The 22,116-nt window shown below is 47.7% G+C and overlaps 1 protein-coding gene and 1 pseudogene across 4 annotated transcripts; one reads left to right on the top strand and one right to left on the bottom strand.

The window, feature by feature from the left end:
• Positions 1-3,803: 3,803 nt before the first annotated feature.
• Positions 3,804-7,265, bottom strand: LOC309638917 (BOLA class I histocompatibility antigen, alpha chain BL3-7-like). 3 transcript variants are annotated; one of them, XM_082415448.1, is made up of 8 exons: positions 7,126-7,265; positions 6,541-6,810; positions 6,064-6,339; positions 5,167-5,442; positions 4,935-5,045; positions 4,432-4,499; positions 4,279-4,326; positions 3,804-4,115 (listed from the first exon to the last, which is right to left on the bottom strand). In XM_082415448.1, exons 1-8 carry the CDS (start codon positions 7,196-7,198, stop codon positions 3,993-3,995), a joined length of 1,245 nt encoding a protein of 414 aa, XP_082271574.1. In that variant the 5' UTR covers positions 7,199-7,265; the 3' UTR covers positions 3,804-3,992. The 3 variants fall into 3 exon arrangements, with proteins under 3 accessions (XP_082271574.1, XP_082271573.1, XP_082271572.1); XM_082415447.1 differs by having other exon boundaries at positions 4,467-4,499; positions 7,126-7,213; XM_082415446.1 differs by lacking the exon at positions 3,804-4,115 and having other exon boundaries at positions 4,190-4,326; positions 4,467-4,499.
• An 11,319-nt stretch (positions 7,266-18,584) lies between these two features.
• Positions 18,585-21,606, top strand: LOC309638166 (cysteine-rich protein 2-like; annotated as a pseudogene). Its single transcript has 3 exons — positions 18,585-18,759; positions 19,208-19,287; positions 20,308-21,606. The product of its transcript is annotated as a cysteine-rich protein 2-like (transcript).
• Positions 21,607-22,116: the final 510 nt, after the last annotated feature.

The following is a 22,116-nucleotide window of genomic DNA, read 5'->3' as shown; positions in this document are numbered from 1 at the left end:
CACCAGGCAGGTGACCCCATGCTGGACTCTGACTCAGGACATGGTGACACAGGAAGGCTGGAGTTGTGCTGAATGCTTTGGCACATGTGGCAGAGGTGGCGGTAGTGTCGTCCAGTTGTCAGGAGCAGCAGAGACAGCAGGCCTAGCCGCAGGGTGCATTGTCCAGCATCAGGGCTGACAGTGCTGTGAACAGTGGCATCTGTGCCCACCTGCAGGCGCAGGGGTTCCTCTGTGGGACCCGACCTGGATGGGATTGTGGATTCTGTTCCTGGCTGTGTACTCTCAGGACTGTTCTGTGGCTTTTTCCTGAAATAAAACAAAACTACAATCAATCTCTCTTTCCCTCTCTTTCTCTCTCTCTCGTTCCATTTAGAAGAATTTGAAACCCTTTTTTCCCCATAAAGAATTGCATGAGAATACCATGTAGCGAAACTCTGAGAGAGCAGGGATTCAGAGACTCTTCCCCGCTGCTTTACTGAGATATGATTGATCTACAATATTGAGTAAGTTTATGGTGTACAACTTGTTGACTTGATACACTTAATATTGCAAAATAATTACCACCGTAGCATTAGCTTACAACTGTATCATGCCACATAATCACCTTTTTCATGTGTGTGGAGAAAATTTAGGTCTACCCTCTTAGCAACTCAAGAGCTTTTCTGTATGCTGAGTGGATAACTGCTTCTTAAATTTTCCACCTGGCTATACTGCATGGTAGAGAAAACATGTATCTCCCAGAAAATGTCCTGACTTTTTCTTCCCAGGGGAAAAACATTTCAATGAGGATTTAAAATCCCTCCCCACCCTGATTACTCTCTGATCCCTGCCCTCAGTGGCTCCCAATCTGCCTGAGCCTCAGGACTGCTTGTAAGGATTGTTACAAAGTACTCAGGCCTCTTCCCCGACCCACCATCTCAGAATGTGGGCATGGAGTCCAGGAATCCCTTATCAACAAGCCCTACAGGTGAGGCTGATGCACAGCCACGTGGGAATCCTGGTCTACATTGTTGCTACTAACTGTGTGATCTGAAGACCAGCAACCTCAGCACCAAACTTGTTTAAAATGCAGATTCTCACGCTCCCTTCCACCTGAGGTGTGCAGGTGATGCACAAGGAAGATCGGGACCCCCTGGTCTCTGTGCCGTCTAGACTCGTTGTTCAGAACCGTGCGGTCTGCTTGGGTGTGTGGTCTGATCAGATCGCATAGCGCTGGGGGGTCCAGGGTTCAGTCCTTGTCCTTCCTCTTCTGTAGCCAATTCTCCCCTGGTGACCTCATCTGTTCTCAAAGCTTTAAACCTCATTTATAGGGTGTCACCTCCTCCTACTATTTCTCCAGCCAAGTCATCTCACCTGAACCCCAGACTCAGTTTGCACTTTCCTAAACCGAATGCCAATGCTGCCGCCTCCTCAAATATGCTGCTTCCAGAGTCTCCCCACTTCTGCGGAAGGTGCCCCACATGTCTACTTGCAAATCTCAAAATTTTGGGTCTCCCTTCATTCTGCTTTCTTATAACCCAAATTTAATCCATTAGGAATTGCTGTAAAACGTCATTTTCAGAATATATCCAGAATCCAATCAGTTACTATTACTTTCCCTGCTCACACCCCAGACAAGCACCAGCATCTCCAGCCTGGACACTGCACCATTTCCTACAGTTTCCTCTATGGAATCTCTTGCCCTTCACCTCCTGATTCTGCCCAGCAGCCAGATGTTTCTAGAGAATAGTCACACCAGGGCAATCTTCTGTTCAAACCATCTTGTAAACTCTGCATCTTACTCACACAAGATCAAAACCCTTCTAATATTGTCTAGGTCTATATGATCTGTCCGGAAACTGCATCTCATCTCAGTTCCTCTCTCCTCCAGCTACGATGGCCTCCTCGCTCTTCCTTGAGCACGCAGACACTCTCCTGCCCTAGTGCACTGGCACTGGAGGCTCCCCTGCCTGGAGAGAACTTGCCCCAGACATCCTCGGGGACATTCCTTCATGTCCTTCGCATCTTTACTCAAAGGTCACCTTCTCAATGAGGCCCACACTGACCGCCCTAGTAAAACAGCCACCTTCCCTGTCCCCACACACTTACACGCTGGGTCACCTTCCTCAAAGCACTTACCAACTTTTAATGTAAACACTTCCCTCACTTACTAGTCTCAGAGTGCACACTCTGCCCTTTCCCCTAGAACATATACTCCACATGGCTGACAAGTTCTGTCTGTTGTTAGTTCCCTGAGGTTTCCTAGATGCAAAAATAGTGTGTCATGTATCTGGCACACAAAAATATCAATTGAATGAATCATCAGTGTAGAGCACCTCCCTATTCTAGAGACAGTGTCTTTATTAACGTGACCTCAGGCCACATGCTGTCTTGTGGCAGCTACAGCACAACATCCATTCGCAATGACATCAATGCCGCCTGTACTTTTCTCACAAGGGCTGATCTCTCCTCCCTCCCACACCAATCAGTCTGCACACCACACACCATGCTCCTTCTCGCTTCAGAAAAGAATATCCTGCACTTATGTGTCCTATATTCCAACGTACCCTGACTCTGTTAGACTCTGCTTTCTAAATCCATCAGTTTGGATTGGAGTTAGCACTAGGCTTAGAAGATCTATCTAAGGGCAGAAGAGGGGCCAGGCTGCAGAGAAGAGAGAAATCCAGCAAGAATTAAGTCAAGATGAGAGACTATTGGGTCCCTTCTCTTTGCTAATTCCAGAATCTGGTTCCTTTAAAAAGATGGGGAGGGCTTCCCTGGTGGCGCAGTGGTTGAGAATCTGCCTGCCAATGCAGGGGACACGGGTTCGAGCCCTGGTCTGGGAAGATCCCACATGCCGCGGAGCAACTAGGCCCGTGAGCCACAATTACTGAGCCTGCGCATCTGGAGCCTGTGCTCCGCAACAAGAGAGGCCGCGATAGTGAGAGGCCCACGCACTGCGATGAAGAGTGGCCCCCGCTTGCCGCAACTGGAGAAAGCCCTTGCACAGAAACGAAGACCCAACACAGCCATAAATAAATAAATAAATAAATAAATAAATAAAATAAATAAATTTTAAAAATATATAAAAATAAAAATAAAAAAATAAATTTTTAAAAAAAAAAAAAAGATGGGGAAAAGTTGGAAAGAAGAATCCAGCAAACATCTCTAGAAGGAGGGCAAGAGCTGGATGAGGCTGAAAATTGCTCTCTTGATACTACTGAGAATCCTGTGTGCAGGGCCCCCTTGGACTTGTGGGGACAATGACAGGCAAAATGACTCCTGCTGCTGTCAGAGATGGGGACACCCAGAGAAGAATAAGACCGGAACTCTGCACATGAAAAACAAGTCATTATTCCAACAAGAACAACAACTAAATAAGCAAAATGTAAACACACACGATAAAGACAGGGTCCGAGGATGGGACCAAGGCCCAAGCCAAGGCTACCTGGTTACAGGAAGCCCTTGCTGCCCACAGTCCTGGAGACAGTACAAGGCCCAGGTGATTTCTGAGCCTCTGAGATCACAGGTCCTGGTGGGACAAGGTTCTACTCAAGTGACGAGGACAAAGGAACAGAGAAGATGACCTGGCAGAGCAGTGACCACATCAAAGCCCACGATGCAGTGAGCATGGAGTGGGCACAGGCCGCGTCCACGCTCAGCTCCTCACAGAGTCATGTCCCACCTGTGACAGACTCGGCACAGCAAACACACAGAATCTGGAAGGTTCTCAGTGCTTCCATTTATTTTCTCTCTCAAACTTTAGGAATCCTTTCCTTTACTATCCCATCAACCCCTCATGGCAGGAATTAGAAAAAACAAAATTCATATATAGATTTTATTTCCAACAGGCAAGTAAGACATTATTACTCAGTGCAACACGAAGTTAAGACAGGGATCGAGGTGGCCCAGCCCTGCCTCTGCTGGAACAGGCAAGTGGATCAGGGAAGAGAACACAGGTCAGGGTGGGGAGGGGTCATGGTGGGCAGGGGTGGGCCAGTCTCCCCACCTCCTCACGTTATGCTACGAGGAACACAGACACATTCAGATGCAGCTGCAGAAAGAGGAGTCATGGGATCTGAAGCCACAAAGTTAGACCGTGCATCACTCAGTCCCCACGGGGCTGCTGTCTCACACTGTGATAGAAAATAATCATGAACAAATTCAGGTCAGTCATGTAAGTGCCGACCTTCCCAACAGCCCCCCACATGCTCAAATGTCCCGCTCAAAGATCCCCACCACCCAGGGAATCCCCTCGGCCCCAACACCTCTCCCAGTCTAGGCCCTCCAGGGTCTCACCTTTAGGATCCGTGAGAGACACATCAGAGCCCTGGGCACTGTCACTGCCTGGGGGAGAACAAAACCAGGACGTGGTCAGAACCCACAGGAGAGAAACTAGAGAAGGAACTTTAGGAGGGTGAGCCCCCCATGGCCTCCTGTCTGCGCCCTCACAAGGGTCTCAGGAGTCACACCCCCTCCACACTCACTTGCAGCCTGAGCGTAGCTCCCTCCTTTTTCACCTGTAAGAAGAAAACATCACGTGAGAGGCCAGGGAGAAGACAGTTGTGAGATCCTAAAGGAACCCCCTAGTCCTGGACCACAGAGAACTTTCCAGAACTGGTGACCAAAACCCATGATAGGATCAGCAACACGAAGAAAGGAGATATGGGGGGACTGGATCAACTTCTGCCCTCCTGGGGGGTCTGTCCTCAGCAGGGACCTTCCCTCTCTGACCTTCAAGTGCTGGTAATCTGGTCCCCAACTGGAATTATGAAGGTGAAAAAATCTGTCTTTCATTTCCACATGTGCTTTACAAAAGGGTAAGTGCCAGTCTCCAGACTGGCAAGCAATGTTTCTGAGTGGTACTGCCCAATAAAAATGCAGGCAAGCTTCTACCTGGGCTTGAAACTCCCCAGTGAGACAAGAAAACTCAGATCCCTCCCTCCCTTCCCTACCTGAGTGCTTCTTCCTCCAGATCACAGCTCCAGCCACCACGGCTCCAGTGACCACCAAGAGAACCAGGCCAACGATGAGGCCCATGATGGGGACGGTGGGCTGAGGAGGTTCTGTGGAGGAAAGGGAAGGGGCCCTGATCTCAGGCTTGAATCCTGACCTTGCTGAACGTGTCCAGAAGGGCTCCTGCTTTATCTGAGAAGAAGCTACACCCCCCCCCATGTCCCTCCTTACCCCATCTCAGGGTGAGGGGCTCCTGAAGCCCCTCGTGCTGCACATGGCACGTGTATCTCTGCTCCTCTCCAGAAGGCACCACCAGGGCCGCCCACTTCTGGAAGGTTCTGTCCCCTGAAGGCCTGGTCTCCACAAGCTCCATGTCCTGGGTCTGATCCTCCCCATCACGCTGCCAGGTCAGTGAGATCTCCTCAGGGTAGAAGTCCAGTGCCCAGCACCTCAGGGTGACCGCACGGTCAGAGATGGGGTGATGGGTCACATGTGTCTTTGGAGGGTCTGAGGAAGAAGAATCAGAAAATTCACACTTAGTGTTACCTTCATGGGCCACTGAAGCAGCATCATGTGACCATCCTGAGAATGGACAGCACAACAGGTTTGAAAAGAAGCAGCAAAAACACCAGACACCAGCCTGGACTCCGGAGTCTGGGAAAATCTCCCAGTCCTTGGAAAGTTCTAGAATAAGGATGAAAGCCAAGGTAGGAGGCTCCATGTAAAGGGGAGAATACAGAGCAATGGTCCTGACTTTGGTGGAGGCTGAATGACTCAGAAAAGCTGGAGTCAGGCCTCCTAACATGTTCTCAAGCTGAGAACAGGCCTTGAGAGAGAAAGTCATGGTTCACAAGATGGGGGTCAGGGTCAAAGGGCGCCGCTGGTCAGTTATTTCAGGGATGGTTTCCTGCTTCTTCCCCAAAGAGACTGGATTCCTTAACTGTCTTTCAGAGAAGTGAGGCCATCGGTGAGTCACTGTCTTGTACAGAATATGAAAACCTGGGCGGATTCCTCCCTCTCCCGACAAGAAGTTGGGGCGCTGTTCCCACAGGCACCCCATTTCCTCCCCTTGTGGGAAGCCAGCTCCAGCCCGAGGGGAGACCAGGGAGGCCCCGCGGCCCCTCGTACCTGCGCGCTGCAGCGTGTCCTTCCCGTTCTCCAGGTGTCTGAGGAGCCACTCTACGCAGGTGCCCTCCAGGTAGTTCCTGAGTTGCTCCGCAGCACCGGCCGCCTCCCACTTGCGCTTGGTGATCTGAGCCGCCGCGTCGGCCGCGGTCCAGGAGCGCAGGTCCTCGTTCAGGGCGATGTAATCGGCGCCGTCGTAGGCGTGCTGACTGTACCCGAGGCGGAGGCGACCGTCCGGCCCCACGTCGCAGCCGTACATCCACTGGAAGGTGTGAGACCCTGACCCCGCCCCGACCAACCGCAGCGATTAAACCCAAACTGAAAATGAAACAGGGTAAAGTCCCGCCGTTTCCTCCCAAGTAGGGGGGTCGGGCGGGTCCCGCAATGTTGGGGTGACCCTCGGACCCGGAGACTCGGGGCGACGCCGGCCCGTCCCTGGGGATGGGGGTCGTGACCCGGACCCGGGCCCGCGTCGCTCACCGGCCTCGCTCTGGTTGTAGTAGCCGCGCAGGTTGTTCAGGTCCACTCGGTACATCTGTGCGGTGTCCTTGGCGATCCGCGTATTCCGATCCCAATACTCCGGCCCCTCCTGCTCCACCCACGGCGCCCGCGGCTCCATCCTCGGATTCGGGGCGTCGCTGTCGAACCGCACGAACTGCGTGTCGTCCACGTAGCCGACGGCGATGAAGCGGGGCTTCCCGCGGCCGGGCCGTGACACCCCGGTGTAGAAATACCTCAGGGAGTGGAAGCCTGGGGGCGGGGAGAGGTGACACCCGGTCCGACCCTCCTCCCGGCGCGGGTCTGAGGTGACGGGGCCGGGAGGGAGGAGGGGGCGAGGGGCTCGTGAGACGGAAAAGGTGTGGAGGTCGGAGAAGGGCCGGCACCTCGGGGGGGAGAGAAGAGGGGGCGGGAAGCCAGGGAGGGACAGGCGGGGACCGGGGTGAGGGGGCGGGTCTGGGCCGGGGGCGGCGGCGTGGCTCCTTCCCTGGGAGTCCTGCTCCCCCGACCCCCGGGGTCCCCTCGCTCCTCCCCGCAGAGGCCGTTCCCTCCCGACCCCGCACTCACCCGCCCAGGTCTCGGTCAGGGCCAGGGCGCCCGAGAGCAGCAGGAGGAGGGTTCGCGGCGCCATGACCCGCATTTTTGGGATCTGAGGAGACGCTGAGTCCCGGCGCCTCGGTGGAGACGTTATAACCGGGAACCGCGGGGACGCTGATTGGCTTCTCCAGAAACGGGACATGCAATGGGAGTGAGAAGTGGGGCCGCATCACGAGTGTCCAGGCAGGAGGGCCCGACACAGGTTGTGAGAGAGAAAGTGAAACTCAGGGGAACGGGGAATCCCCACCACGGAGCGTCCCCGCCCCAGAGACCGCCTGACACCCTGAGAGCCTGAGAGCCTGAGAGCCTGGCCCTCCCGGGACCTGGGACTGTGCCTGGCCCTGCTCCTTCTGCTCAGAGAGCTCTTTGTCGCACTGTCTCCCTGAGTCCTGGCCCGGGGACTGTGTAGTCAGCGATTTTCACAACATTGTGGTCAGAATATTTATACAGTCTTACAAACTAGTGACGACCCCAAAGATAATTTTGTTTATGTGGATACGTCTATCGATACTTTCCAAAGTAGAAATAATAGAGTTTAAAATTTTTAAATTAATTTATTTAGAATAATATTAATAACCCATGATTTAATTTAATTTAATTTAATTTAATTTAAAAATAACTACTTCCCAAAATAAACCCGGTAGTGGGAAAAGTGGAGTTTTTCAGGTTTTTATATTGTTGCAAGTCTCTCTCTTTCTTGTCTGTCTCATTAGAAGACCCCTGGATGTTCATGTTTGCTTCTGCATCGAATCCGTTATTTTGATTGAAGTCTATGAAAATAAAAAGGCCCACACATATGTAGGAGTAGTATTTTTAATAACCTTTTCAGACAGTCATGGATGTTAGTCTTTGATACAAAACTAAAACTACACAAGTGGTAGTTTCTCAAAGGTTATTTTCAATATAAAATATTGAAACAATATTATTAACTATTTCCTATTCTGTTACGTTAAAATCCATAACCCTATTTTGCACATTGAATGTCTCTTGTACTAACGTAAGATTTTAAAAAAGTAATACGTTGTTTCACTAAGTTATATAGATCTTCCAGTGTCATTCATTCTTTCAAGTAAACATTGTATTCCATGAAGAAGAGGGTAGTACAGGTCACACAAATGATTTTCCTTGGGACATAGTACTTTGGAATGTAGCAGAAGTGCTTGATGGGTACATAGTACTTTGGAATGTAGCAGAAGTGCTTGATGGGTACTTCCCATGTCATCTTAGAAGATAGTTTTAAAATGTGGCTTTAAGGGAGTTCCCTGGCAGTCCAGTGGTTAGGACTCAGAGCTGTCACTGCCATGGCCTGGGTTCAAGGGTTCAATCCCTGTTCAGGGAACTAAGATCCCACATGCTGTGGGGCGTGGCCAAATAAAAAAAGTGGATTTAAGGATGATTTAGGAAACAAAAGAATTTTTATAAGTTTTTTTTATGAGATATAGTTGATTTACAATGTTGTGTTAATTTCTGCTGTACAGCAAAGTGATTCAGTTATACATATGTATATACATTCTTTTTCATTTTCTTTTGCATTATGGCTTATTAAGGAAAGATAAAAATTTGTAATGCATCAACCAGAATGTTTTAAAGCAAACCTGCTTTTTTTTTTTCTGCAAGTAATTTGTGGTGAAAATAATTATATTGCCGTTTGCTACAGTAGTCTCCATCACTGCTAAGTTATACCTCAAAGCAAATGTCAACATAGTGGAAAGTCAAATAATATCTTAGTAATGCTATGAAAGTAGGTTCCACCTCGTGGATCTCATGAAAGGGTCTCAGTGACTTCAAGGGTTCCACAGATCACACTCTGAGAACTGCTGTTCGAATAAACCTGGGAAAATCTCCTAACTGATCCTTGCCTTTGCCTCCTCTTCGTTTTGAAGAATCCCTCTCCGTGAGCTGGACTCCTTGCCTCCCCACACTTAGCTGAGGGCCCTGCCCCTGGGCTCCTCTAGGAGAGAACTCACCCCCTAGAAAGTGATGCCAGAGAGTGTCCTCAGTCTGGGAAGGGAGGTAGGGGGACAGGTGTTTCCCCTTTGGACCTGGAAACAGTTTGTGCCTGAAGGCACCACACCCACTCATAACCTAGTTTGGTTTTGTTACACACCAGCTAAGTATGTATTCATATCCCAGACAGAAATCTGACATCGTCTCTAAGAGAAATAATATTGGCCCTTTCATGGGTCCAGTATATCTGACTTGAGGCCCAGAAAGCATGAAGAGCAGTCCTGTCCAATAGAATGTTCTGTGGTGAAGGAATTGTTGTATATCTGTACTGTCAAAATCAGGTAGCCACTAGCTACGGGTCGCTATTTAGCACCTCAAAAGTGGCTATTGTGCTGAGCACCTTAATGTCATTTGGTTTAAATAGCCATATGTGGCTAGTAGCTAGCCTATTGGGCATTGCATAACCATAATGTTCTTAATTTCCAGTCTCTTCCCCCAAAAAGATACTGTGTGACTCATAGGTTGATGCATATTAAAATAACCTTCATATGGAAATCATGGATTTGTCTATGTGGGTCTTAGATAGATCCTTAAAATGTAGCGTGCACAGAAAGTTTCATTAACATGTATTTTAACAACTAGAGTGTTCAGACATTAAGGACACCATGGTTTATCACCTTAAGGTCATATGTGTTCAAAACTGCCCATCGCTGGAGCTAATTCTTGTCTTTATTACCTTGGGCTCTTGTTGTTCTTTTCATTAACCTGGTAAACATAAGCAGACACTGAAGTCTTCACTTAGCCCAAGAGAAAGTATTTACTCAACACAACATATATCAAATACCTTGTAGGAGCTGTACATACTTCTAAAATTAAAGAGCAGGAGATGTAAACCTTAGAATCTACCACCTTAGAATTCTTTACTGACTGCTCCTGCTATTCGTTCCCCCCAAATTCAATCAATTCTGTTTCCCTTCACCCTTGGACCCCTCTCTCCTAGACAAAAAAAATATATGAATTTTTTACACTTGGGGAATGAAGAGTTGTATGGCCCAAAGATGAAAAACCACTAAAAAATCATAAATTTTCTCTATGTCAACCAGACATTCACAAAGATACTAACTCATGCCCCTATCAAAAAGACAAAAAAATTGACAAACAGGTAGCAATGTTTTTCAGCCAAAGACCACCAGGAGAAAATCTGTGGGCAAACAAGTTGGATTTATTACTGGATGCAGCGAGGAGGGAGATGACACACCATCGGGGACCATGGTGACTTAGTGTGAGGTGTTAGATAGAACATATACAGGATGTGGGCTGGGGTTGGGTGATGTTGAGGAGGGCGTATGGAGGAGGGGCTCACTCTAGATTGGGTGTTGTCAGGAAGTGGGGGCAATTCTATGACTGGGCATCTCAGTGCATCTTCCCTGTAAGGAGGGAAGACTAGAGTGAGGATGCAGCTGTAATTGGAAAGAAGCCGTGGTTGCTGGTATCAGCACAGGGAGAGGTTAGATACATTGTGAGGTGCACAGTGCTGCCTTGTTTGGTCTGTGCTTGGACAAAATGATGTTGTGGTCTTGTTTTTTCTCACTGTATCATGGTCTCGGGTGTCCTTGTCTGATGTTGATGTTCTGTGAGGTGACATCTGTCCAACAGGAGAAGAACACGGCTGCGTGGTGAGCACCAGCCCAGCTTCTGACAACGCTGAGGCCTAAGGTAAATGTCAGACCAGTTTCTGATGTTGGAGGCTGCTTTGTCCTTCCTGAATTCAGTGTTTTAAAGTAACTAAATCCCAAACAAAACATAATTAAAGTGTATTAGAAAACAATTTGGAAAATAAGAAGTGCAAATGTCAAACAAATATATAACAAATAAATGTAAAGAAAAATGCAAATGTGGAATAAGAAATGGGAATAAATTAAAATCTATCATCTTGGCAAAGATAATAGTATGAGTAGAGTATTGACAGGAATTTAGGGAGAATATACTGTCATAAAGATTTATGGGACTGAAAACTGGTACAAAAATTTTAAAGGTCAGTATGCAAAACATCTCAATTTCACTATATTTACATTTAAAAAAATTTTTTATTTTGTATTGGTGTATAGGTAATTTACAATGTTGCGGGGTGTTTTGTTTTTTTAGGTGTACAGCAACTTGACTCACCTACGCATAGATGTATACATGTCCTTTTTTGGGTTCTCTTCCCATATAGGTTATTGTAGAGTGTTGAGTAGGGTTCCTTGTGCTATACAGTGGGTCCTTGTTGATTATTTTATAAATAGTAGTGTGTATCTGTTCATCTCAACCTGCTCATTTTTCCCTGCCCACCACCTTTCCCTTTTGGTAAACGTTAAGTTTCTTTTCTAAGTCTGTGAGGCTGTTTCTCTTTTGTAAAGAAGTTCATTTGTATCCATTTTTAGATTCCACCTGTAAGTGATATCATAGGATACTTGTCTTTTCCTGTTTCACTTCCTTCCTTGTGGCTGGAAATGGCATTATTTCATCCTTTTTATGGCTGAGTAATATTCCATTGTGTATATGTATCCTATCTTCATTATGCATTCATCTGTCCTTATACACTTAGGTTGCTTCCATGTCTTGGCTATTGTACATAGTGCTGCCATGATCGTTGGGGTGCACGTATCTTTTAAAACTACGGTTTTCTCCGGATCTAGGCCCAGGATTGGGATTGCTGGGTCACATGGTACTTCTATGTTTACTTTTTTAATGAACCTCCATACTGTTCTCCCTAGTGGATGTACCGATTTACATTCCCACCAACAATGTAGGAGGGTTGCCTTCAATATGTTTACATTTTGACATTGTAATTTCTCTTTCAGAAATTTATCCTGTGAAGATAATCACACATGTTCTCAAAAATATATATTCAAGGATGTTTCTTGAATTGTGGTTTATAAAAGCAAAGAATGGAAACTGTCTAAATGCTATAGTCATTGTAATGATGGTAACTATGAATAGGGGAACACTTAAAAAGAATTAAAGCAATAATGCCATGTGATTTACATAGAGGGTCAAATTTATTTCTCAAAGCAAACCCACGAGGGGACTTCCCTGGTGGTCCAGAGGCTAAGACTCCGAGCTCCCAATGCAGGGGGCCCGGGTTCGATCTCCGGTCAGGGAACTAGATCCCGCATGCCGCGATGAAGACCTGGCGCAGCCAATAAAGAAATTAATTAATTAATTACAAAAAAAAGCAAACCCATGAGGCACCCAACATGTGATCCCTTTGTACAGACACAGAGAGAGAGACTCAGAGAGAGGAGACACAGAAGGGGAGACTCAGGAGGTTAAGGAGTGTATATTTCAAGGCCACCTTGAATCAGGATCTGGAGACACTGGAGAAAAAATGAAGAACAACAGTTAGGACCTTGGTGATGTGCGACAGGCACTGTGGTGAGGGAGATGGACAGAAATGACAAAGATAAATGTAAATCACTACTGAGCTAAGTGCTGTGAGGAAGAAGTTCATGATATCATGAAAGTAGATAACCAAGAGACCTGACAGCTCCCCTACCACTATTATCAATAATATTTGAAAGATGTAAAAGATATATGTTATATGAAACAAAAACAGAATTCTATACAATTATATAACATCATAGAACCAAAAAGGCTCTTTGAAATTAAAAGTAATGTCATAGAAGTGTATAATTCAGTAGATGAATTGAAAAATTACAGTCATACACACAGTAAGTAGTAGGAATAGAAAAGTAATGGCAAGGAGGAGAGAAGACCTATAAGAATATTCCTCTATCAATCAAGAGATTCCAGCGAGTAAGCAATACAAGTTTCAAAAATAAGGGAGAGTAGGAAATAATAAAAATTTTTATTCAAGAATACCTCTCGGAGTTTACAGACAAAAATTGACATCTGGAATGGCCTAAGCAAACTCTTACTGCAGTAGATAAAAACAGACCGACACTAAGAAACATCACAGTGAAATTGCAGAAAGGATGGAAAAGAAGAGACCTTGAAAACTTCAAGAGGCAAAAAACATGGGCCTGGAGGCTAGAAGACAGTGAAGCAATGCCTTCCAAATTCTAAGGAAAAAAATCAGTATTTCCAACGCAGAGTTCTATATTGAGTCAAGATGAGAGTAAGTCCTAGGGTAGCCTAAGACATTTCAGAGTTACAATGTTTTCCTTTCCATGTTCCCTCCTTCAGGATACTGTTAGACAAAGTGCGGGGGAAATGGTGGAGAAAACCAACAACAGGGAAACATGGGATCCAGGCAACAGGGAAGCCTTGTAAAATTATACAGTAGGAGATAGAGGCAGAGGGCTGCCCAGAATGAGGCGAAGGAGATACGGGACGTCAACCCTGCCCCAGGTGTGCAGGGAACCAGTCTCCGTGTGGCAGCACTGAGGGCTGTGGGAGAGTGTGTGCAAAGAGGTGAAGTTGGTGGACTATCCGAGGTGCTTGAATGTATTCAGAAAGACTTAGATTCTGCACAGAGTTTTAGAATGATTTAAACTGAGTACAATATGGGGCTTCCCTGGTGGCGAAGTGGTTAAGAATCCGCCTGCCAGTGCAGGAGACAAGGGTTCGAGCCCTGGCCTGGGAAGATCCCACGTGCTGTGGTTGGCAACTAAGCCCGTGTGCCAGAACTACTGAGCCTACGCTCTAGAGCCCGTGAGCCACAACTACTGAGCCCGCCTGCTGCAACTACTGACGCCCACGCACCTAGAACCCATGCTCCGCAACAAGAGAAGCCCACACCGCAACAAAGAGTAGCCCCACTCGCTGCAATAGAGGAAGCCCGCATGCAGCAATGAAGACCCAAAGCAGGCAAATAAACTAAAAAAAAAAAAGAGTACAACAAAAGTAAGATATTATTTATTCCAGCAAAATCTTAAATATCCATTCAAGAAAAGTTATCATAGTCTACTAAATGCTCACTTGTGACTAGCATTTCCATCATCATAATAATGCAAATATTGCACACCAAGCTAATCAAAATTACAAAACTGATAGATTTATGATTATAAATTATAACTATTTCGGGAAGACAGGTGTGTGAAAGAAAAACCAATTAACTAAAGACGATACATAAAAGTGAAAGACAAAGGAGTATTAAAGGCATGCTTTTTAGAGACATAGAAGAAACAATTAGAGAATCAGCTTAAGAACTAAAACAGCTTCTCTCTGAGATTCAGGAGACGGGGGACATGGAAGATTGGGGACATCAGTCTAGATATCAAGTCTTGTAGAAGTATTTTACTTTTTAATACTACGTGCATATATCCATGAGCTAAAAATAAAAAGACAACCTAGTAGATGAGAGAATGGCCTTTGGCCTTAGGAATTGTTCTGTTAAGAAGAGTCATAGAAATGGAGCAGTAGTTGGAAGGAAACTGTACACAGAGTGGTGGATGTTTATGGGAGAATTTTGGTTTGATTTATTTAGTTTTGTTTGATTAATTTTAATGGGAGGAACTGCAGCATGTTTGTAGGCAGGGATGAAGGAGCAGTAGAGAGTGGGAAACTGAGGACACAGGGGAGGATGGAGTCGGATCCTGTACCCACGCTGAGGGGCAGCCTTAGACAGGAGGGGACCATCCATCATCACTGGTGGGAAGGTGAGGATACAGGTGCAGATGCGGGAATAGGGGAGGAGGAGGATGTAATTCTCACCTGAGTCCTTTTTTTTTCTGAGTGAAAAAAAAAAGCTCGTCATTAAGAACAGGGAGTGGGGGGTGAGTGGAGGGGTCTGAGGGGAAAGGAGGAAATGAGAAATAGCCCTCTCAGGGGTGTGAGAGTGAGCTGACTGGGAAATGGCATCTGGAGAGTGCAGAGTGGGGGCCACTGAGGTCTGGGCTGATCAGCTTAGAGAAATTTCCAGCTCTTGGCCAACAACAGGAGGATGTATAAGAAACTAAAGAAAAATGCAACAAAATATCTCCAAATGTGAGGATTACATTCTTTTCACTTTGTCATTTATCACTTTCAACACTTTATCACTTGTTTTACAGTGAACATACATTATATCCTATATTATACGTTACACATATACATCATAATAAGAATTTAAAAGCTTTGTTTAAATTTTTCAAAGGAAGGCAAGTGGGCAGAAAAAGTGAAGAGCTGTGGGCACAGAGCTGGATGTGCTGGGCTCCGTGCCTGAGCTCTGGGCAGTGAACTCACACAGCCTTTTCTCCTTTTCTCAGGACCGTGTTTTCTTTGGAGGCCAAGCAGGATTTTTCCCTGCTTTTTTCAGTGTGGTCACTTATTAGGACCTTGTCACCTCTTTGATGCTTTTAAGATGGTTTTTATATTTTACATGGCATTTTCAGCTATTTTCAGTGAGCAGAATTCTCCCTACAATCCAGCCCATCTTTTCCAGTAATGGAATTTCTGTGGCAGAATAGCTCAGTTAAAAGACTCTGGGTGCCAAAGTAGAGAATGTGTGTCCTAATGCATGATCTGAAGAGGATCTGTCAGGTGTTTTACAAGTGCAAGGGATTTTAATGTAATTTTTGAAAGCATATTTACCTACACAGAAGGGAATTGAAAAGGTACTCAAGGGTATACAAAATAAATAATTCATGTTCTCCCTCTCATCCCCCATTTGCCCAAGTCCTCTACTTGGAAACCACTGCAGTTGGCAATTTCTCATTTTTCTTCTCCCCAAATATATCTATGCATTAATGAATACTGTTATGTCAGTAGAAGAGCTCAGGCCACAGACTGGGAGAAATTATTTGCAAATTCACATATCTAATGAAGGGCTTGTTTTAGAATATACATAGAACGCTTAAACTCAATAATATGAAAACAATTTAAAAATGAAGGAAAGTCTGAACAGACACCTCTTCAAGAAGATCTATCAGTGGAACTGCATATGAAAAGATGCTCAACATCATATATTATTAGGAAATGTAAATTTAAAAAAATGATGGGGCTTCCCTGGTGGCGCAGTGGTTGAGAATCTGCCTGCTAATGTAGGGGACACGGGTTCGAGCCCTGGTCTGGGAAGATCCCACATGCCGCGGAGCAACTGGGCCCGTGAGCCACAGCTGCTGAGCCTGCGCGTCTGGAGCCTGTGCCCCACAACAGGAGGGGCTGCGATAGTGAGAGACCCGTGCACCGCGATGAAGAGTGGCCCCCGCTTTTCACAAGTAGAGAAAGCCCTCGCACAGAAACGAAGACCCAACACAGCCAAAAATAAATTAATAAATTAAAAAAAAAAAAGAAAAGTACTAAGTTGTTTCCTTAAAAAAAAAAAAAATGATGTATCATCACACCTATTAGAATAGCTAGAATCCAAGAACTGCTGATACCAAGTGCTGTGCAGGATGTGGAGCGACAGAAGCCCTCACTCACTGCTGCAGGAATACGAAGGAGCACAGCCACTAGAAATGATGGTCAACAGTTTCTTACAAAGCTACACATCGACCCTCCATCCAGTCTATCGAGCACTCCAGTCCTCATGCAACTCATCTGAAAACTTATATATGCACAAACCCCTGCACAGCAATGTTTATAGCAGAGCGCCCCTCAAGTGTGGGCTGCACATAGTGACTTCCTACAGTATGGAAAGTAGGGAAGTAAAAATAAAAGTTCACAAGGAGAAACCTGGGAAATGTACCTTAGCCGGGTGATAAGGTGAACTTATTACTGATAATCAAGTGGAGACTATACACCCTTGTTGTGTGGAGAATGTCACTTCATCTCTGTGGTCTTCTTCCCCAAAATACTTTGCCACAGTCAACCAACTTGAATAGAGGGACATTGTACAATATCCCTGAGCAGTACTCAAAAACATCAAGGTCATCAAACACAAGGGGCCTCTGAGAGACTGTCACAGCCACAGGAGCCTGAAGGAGATATGATTGGGACTTAACACAATGTGTCTTTGATAGGAGCGTAGATCAGGAAAAGGAAAAACTAATGAAGTCCAAATAATTCTGGAGTTTAGTAATAATGTATCAATATTGCATCATTAGCTGTGACAAATGTATGATGGTGATATAAGATATTATCACAGAGAGACTGAGCGTGGGATTTACAGGAACTCTCTACTAACTTTGCTACTTTTTTTGTGAATCTCAAACTACACTAAAATGAAAAAAAAATTAATATCTGCCAGAAACGAACAGGGAGTGAAATAGTTATCGACTTTGAATTTTCCATAGTGTTTTCATCAATGAGCTGGAGAGATGGGCTGTGGAGAGAAAAGATGGAAACCTCAGACACAAGGCAGGGCTCCAGGGCTCTCCTCCCCTCTAATCCCCGCCCCATCCCCTAGCTCGACCCCAGAGCTGCTCAGACAGCATCTTCATCCCCCATTGCTGACCAGCCTCCAGGGCAGCCATCTCTGTCTGACACAGACCACAGCCCATCCTCTCCCTTCCCTGTGCTGAATAGGAGAGGGCGGAGTGGTGGCGCCCCCGTGTGGCCACAGTTGCTGATGACAGGAGACCTGAGCTCCCCTTTAACCCCCTTACAAAAGACCTGCCCAGGGTTTCCTTGGGCTCCTAGCAGTGGGTCAGTGCTGCGCAGAGAAGTTGGAGTTCATCCAGTGTCAAGTTCAAAGTCTGAATTGTTACCCAGAGTACATGCTGACACGGACCTTTTTCTCCCCATCAAACCAACAAGGACTTTGGCCTCAGGGAGGATCAGATTTCAAGGCCATTAACAGCTGGTTCCCAGGTCCAGGGTGGACCCCACAAACATACTGGGTGTCCTCAGTCTCCAGGGGTGGGACCTTGAACCCCAAGTCCTTGTCACTTCTTCCAGCTGCTGCCCGGGTTATAGACTCTTCCTCCAGGGACTTAACTCTGGAACCTCCATCCCTAGAATGGGGTAGAAGAGGGGGAAGAGGGGGAGGGGGAGGGGGAGGGGGAGGAGATCCCCTAAGGTATCTGCCTATGAAGTGCGGAGGCTCCTGGAGAAGTGAGGAGAGGAAGGAAACAGTGACATTAAGGGATGGAGGCCAACAGGAGTGGAGGGGAAGGAACAATAGAGGAGAGGGGCAGAGCGGGTCACTTAGTGGACACGTGTGCAGGGAGGGTGGGGTCTGTGTGGGGAGAGGCACAGGGGCTTCTGGCCTGGGCGCTGGTAGAGGCTCTGTTTTTCACCTGGATGATAATTACACAGGTGTCAGCTCTATATTTTGCTGGTAAATTATACTTAACTTTTAGGTATTTTCCTGTCCTTACAGGTATGGTATAACTCAAATACACCTGGAAGAAAGAGAAAAGAGAAAAGGAGAGAGGGGAGGTGGTTAAAGGAATTCCTCTCTTCCAGAGAAATAACCTCACCCCCAGTCCTCACTCCACCCCACACACACATGATGCTGGGGGGCAGCAGGGAGACTCAAGGAAGGGAGAGTCCGTCCCAGCTCACAGCCCGGGGCTACTTGGACATTGTCTCCCTGTGAGCTAAGACAGCGGGGACCACTGTGCCAAAAAGACTGGCTAAAGACCTTTGGAAAAAGACCTGCGCAGCTGGTGGCCATGGAGGTGGTTCCTGGAGAGCAGAGGACAGGACGTGGACTGGAGCCTGGAGACCACAGTGGCGACAAGGAGATCAGCCATGAGTTTGGGCCCGGGGGTCCCCCTAACATTTCCCTGAGACACGAAAACGACCTCCCCCCTCCCCAGACCTCCAGGACCCAGGCGTCCCAACACCGTACCCAAGGACACCAAGCATGGCCCCTCCAGTCCAGGCATCAAATCCGCCACTGTTTGAAGCTTCAAGGGTCCTCTCCACTCCTCCCCAGTCCCAAGAGCCCAGGACACCCCAGTGTCCTGCCTCTTCTTCCCCTTCGTGGACCTAATAATAGACAGGGACCTGCTGTCTGGATCCCTCAGGCCTCTCTCCAGCCACTTCCAAACCTGAAATTAAAGGCCCTGTGGTCCTGGACTCAGATCTAATTTCTGGCCCTGATGTTGACCCAGGACTTCGGGGTCAGGGGTCAGGGAGGCTCCCCAGGGCCCCACAGGCTGCAGCTGAGCCAGGCCTCCAGCTGAACAGAATCAGCTGATTCTGGACATAAAACTGGGACCTGGAGGAGACACATCAGCCACACGGAGGAGTGAAAAGCTGCCTTTGTCTCCCGCCTTCCATCCACAACCAGTAAACTTCCACGACACACCACAGGTGACTCTGCCCAACACACCAGGACTCCGGAGAATCCCACACAGTGTGCATGGAAAGGTGGGTGGACTGGGACACAGAGACGAGGCTGAACCGAGGGAAGAGCAGAGGCGGAGCCTGCGATCCTGTTCTCCACCTGCGGCCACTGAGCTGGAAGCCCCGGAACACCCAGCAGCAGCCGCAACACGACACAGGAATCCAGCCTTCCAGCCTCAGCAGTGCCCAGGGCCCCAGGCAACTAGGCAGCAGCAGAAGTGGGTCCTGGGACCCCAGCCACCAGCCCCTGAGACGCCCATGACTTTGGCCCCTCCAACCACCCACTCACAGCAGCAGAGCCGGAGAACCTTACAGCACAGGACATGGCAGAGGTGCCTGCACCAGCCCAGCTACCCACACCCCCCTCTTCCCCCGTGGTTCAGGGGATCCCGGACACGAGGGAAGAACCCACTATCCCAGGTCACCAGGCAGCGATGCCAGTGGCACAGGCAGCAACAAGGCACCAAAAACCCTGGAGGCACAAGAAGCAATAAGAGGGCACGGGACCACACCCCTGATGGGGGGTGGAAAGTGCCAACTCTGCCAAGCAGTGTTAACACAGGTAGGAGAACCCCAAACCTGTGCTCTAGCGCCACCTCCTGGAAGAGAAGAGAAAAGCCTCTGCTCTCTAATTTGTTGAATGGTTAGAATCAAGCAGAAAAGTGCTCCCCACTTCACCAGTGCTGGCAGAGGAACAGCCCAGCAAGCACACGAAGAACCACGGTAACACTGCATCACAAAAAGTAAAGGACAGTTCTCCAGAAACCAAACTTAAGATCATGGAATATTGTGACATAACTGGTAGAGAATTCAAAACAGCTCATGAGGAAATGCAACAAGCTACAAGAAAATTCAGAAAGGCAGTATAACGAGCTCAGGAATACTACGAATGGACAGAAGGAATACTTTACCAAAGAGATGGAAACTCTAAGAAAAACTATATAATTTCAGTGTACTTATGTGGCACACTTTCTTTAAATTGATACCTAAATATTTTATCCTGATGCTATGATAAATTGAATTGAGACGTATTCATTTTCCGAGTCCCGCGCTCCGGTGTGCTCCCGCCCAGCCACCCGCCCCGGAGCCGGCGCCACCGTGCCCAAGTGCCCCAAGTGCGACAAGGAGGTGTACTTTGCTGAGCGGGTGACCTCCTGGGGGAAGGACTGGCATCGGCCTTGCCTGAAATGCGAGAAATGTGGAAAGACGCTGACCTCCGGGGGAGGAGACACACTGAGAATGAAGGCAAGCGCTGTTGCAACCACCCCTGCTACGGGGCCATGTTCGGACCCCAAGGCTTTGGGCGCGGCGGAGCGGAGAGTCACACTTTCAAGTAAACCCAGGTTTTGGAGACCCCATCCCCGGCTGCCCGCGGGGCCGCGGCCCTCTAGGCCGATGGCAGGCCTTCTCCACAGGCACCTGGGGCTGTCCTGTAGACCCCCATGCCCTCAATAAACCCGTACACTTGGAAGAAAACAAAAGAAAACACATTCATTCATTTTCCTAATTTTATATTTCTGGCACAAAACTCTTAAAATCCTTCGAATTTCCTAAGTGGTGAGAGCCACAGAGGTGTGTTTTGTTATGTTAGCGATTGGCTTTTGGACTGAACCTAAGGATGGGGGCTGGTTACCAGGAGAAGCAATCATGTTAATAGGGAGCTGGAATTTCCGGTACCACCGCATCCCCCATGTCCTGGGAGCCGAGAGGGGCTGGAGGTTTCACAACTGCAATGGCCCACGATGTAATCAATCGCGCCCATGTAATGAAGCCTCCATAACAGCCCCAAATGATGAGGTTCAGAGAACCTCCGCGCTGGCGAATACACGGAGAGCTGGGGAGAGTGTCCCAATCGGAGAGGACGCGGGAGCTCCACGCCCTTCCCACACGCTTGCCCTTTGTGTCTCCTCCGTCTGGCTCTTCCAGAGTTACATCCAGTAGTCTAGTAAGGAAAGTGTTTCTCTGAGTTCCGTGAGCCGCTCTAGCAAATTAATCAAACCCGAGTGGGGGATCATTAGAACATCCAATCTGTAGCCAGTCGGTCAGAAACACAGGTGACAACCTGGACTCGAGATTGGCATCTCAAGGAGCGGGCGGGCGTGCAGGACTGAGCACTAACCTGTGGGGTCTGACGGTGCCCGCGGTAGAGACAGAGTTGAGTGAATGGGGTTGCAAGAGAAATCCAAATATGGGAATATTGGAATCTGATGATGGCAATATTAATGGTAAAGAAAGAAGGACGGGAGGGTGGGAGAAAAAGCCTGGGTTTTGCCTGCGATCATCTGTCTCCTGCTACACAGAATGGCCAGCCTGGGAGAGATGGGAGAGCTCCAGAAAAGAGAAGGGAACAATAGTTTTACCCACTGTAATCTCACACCTTCCCCCAAGGAGCTGAAATAGACACTGTTTGGTTTCACCCCTCCCTTCCTAGAGTTTTAGACAAAGGTTCAACCGAGTAATTGGTGTCGACCTGTGCAGGTGTACCGCGTCTTATTGCATTTTGAAGATACTGCATTTTTTACTAGTTGAAGGTTTGCGCCAACCGTGCAGTGAGCAAGTCATCAGCGCCACTTTTCCAACAGCATTTGCTCACTTCATGTCTCTGAGTGTTGGGCTGCACCCGGCAGGCCTACAAGGCCTGTGCTTGCCCAGCTTCAAGACAGAAGAAAGGCTCGGAGTCAGCAACAGAGACGTCAGTGGTGCAATGGATGGGGAAGCTTACACATCTGAAGCAAGATCCTGGAGCGACACCCCACCGTGTGCGGGGGTCAGGGGGGATATTACCAGTTATAGGGGAATTGACATCACCTGGGCTCATTAGTTACCAGGGAAACCAGTAGTGGGGCACACCCC

This window comes from Balaenoptera physalus, assembly GCF_965194825.1.
Source record: "Balaenoptera physalus genome assembly, chromosome: 11".
Classification (NCBI taxonomy): Eukaryota; Metazoa; Chordata; class Mammalia; order Artiodactyla; family Balaenopteridae; genus Balaenoptera; species Balaenoptera physalus.
Note: the sequence above shows the minus strand (reverse complement) of the source record. Positions and strands in the feature narration are given on the sequence as shown.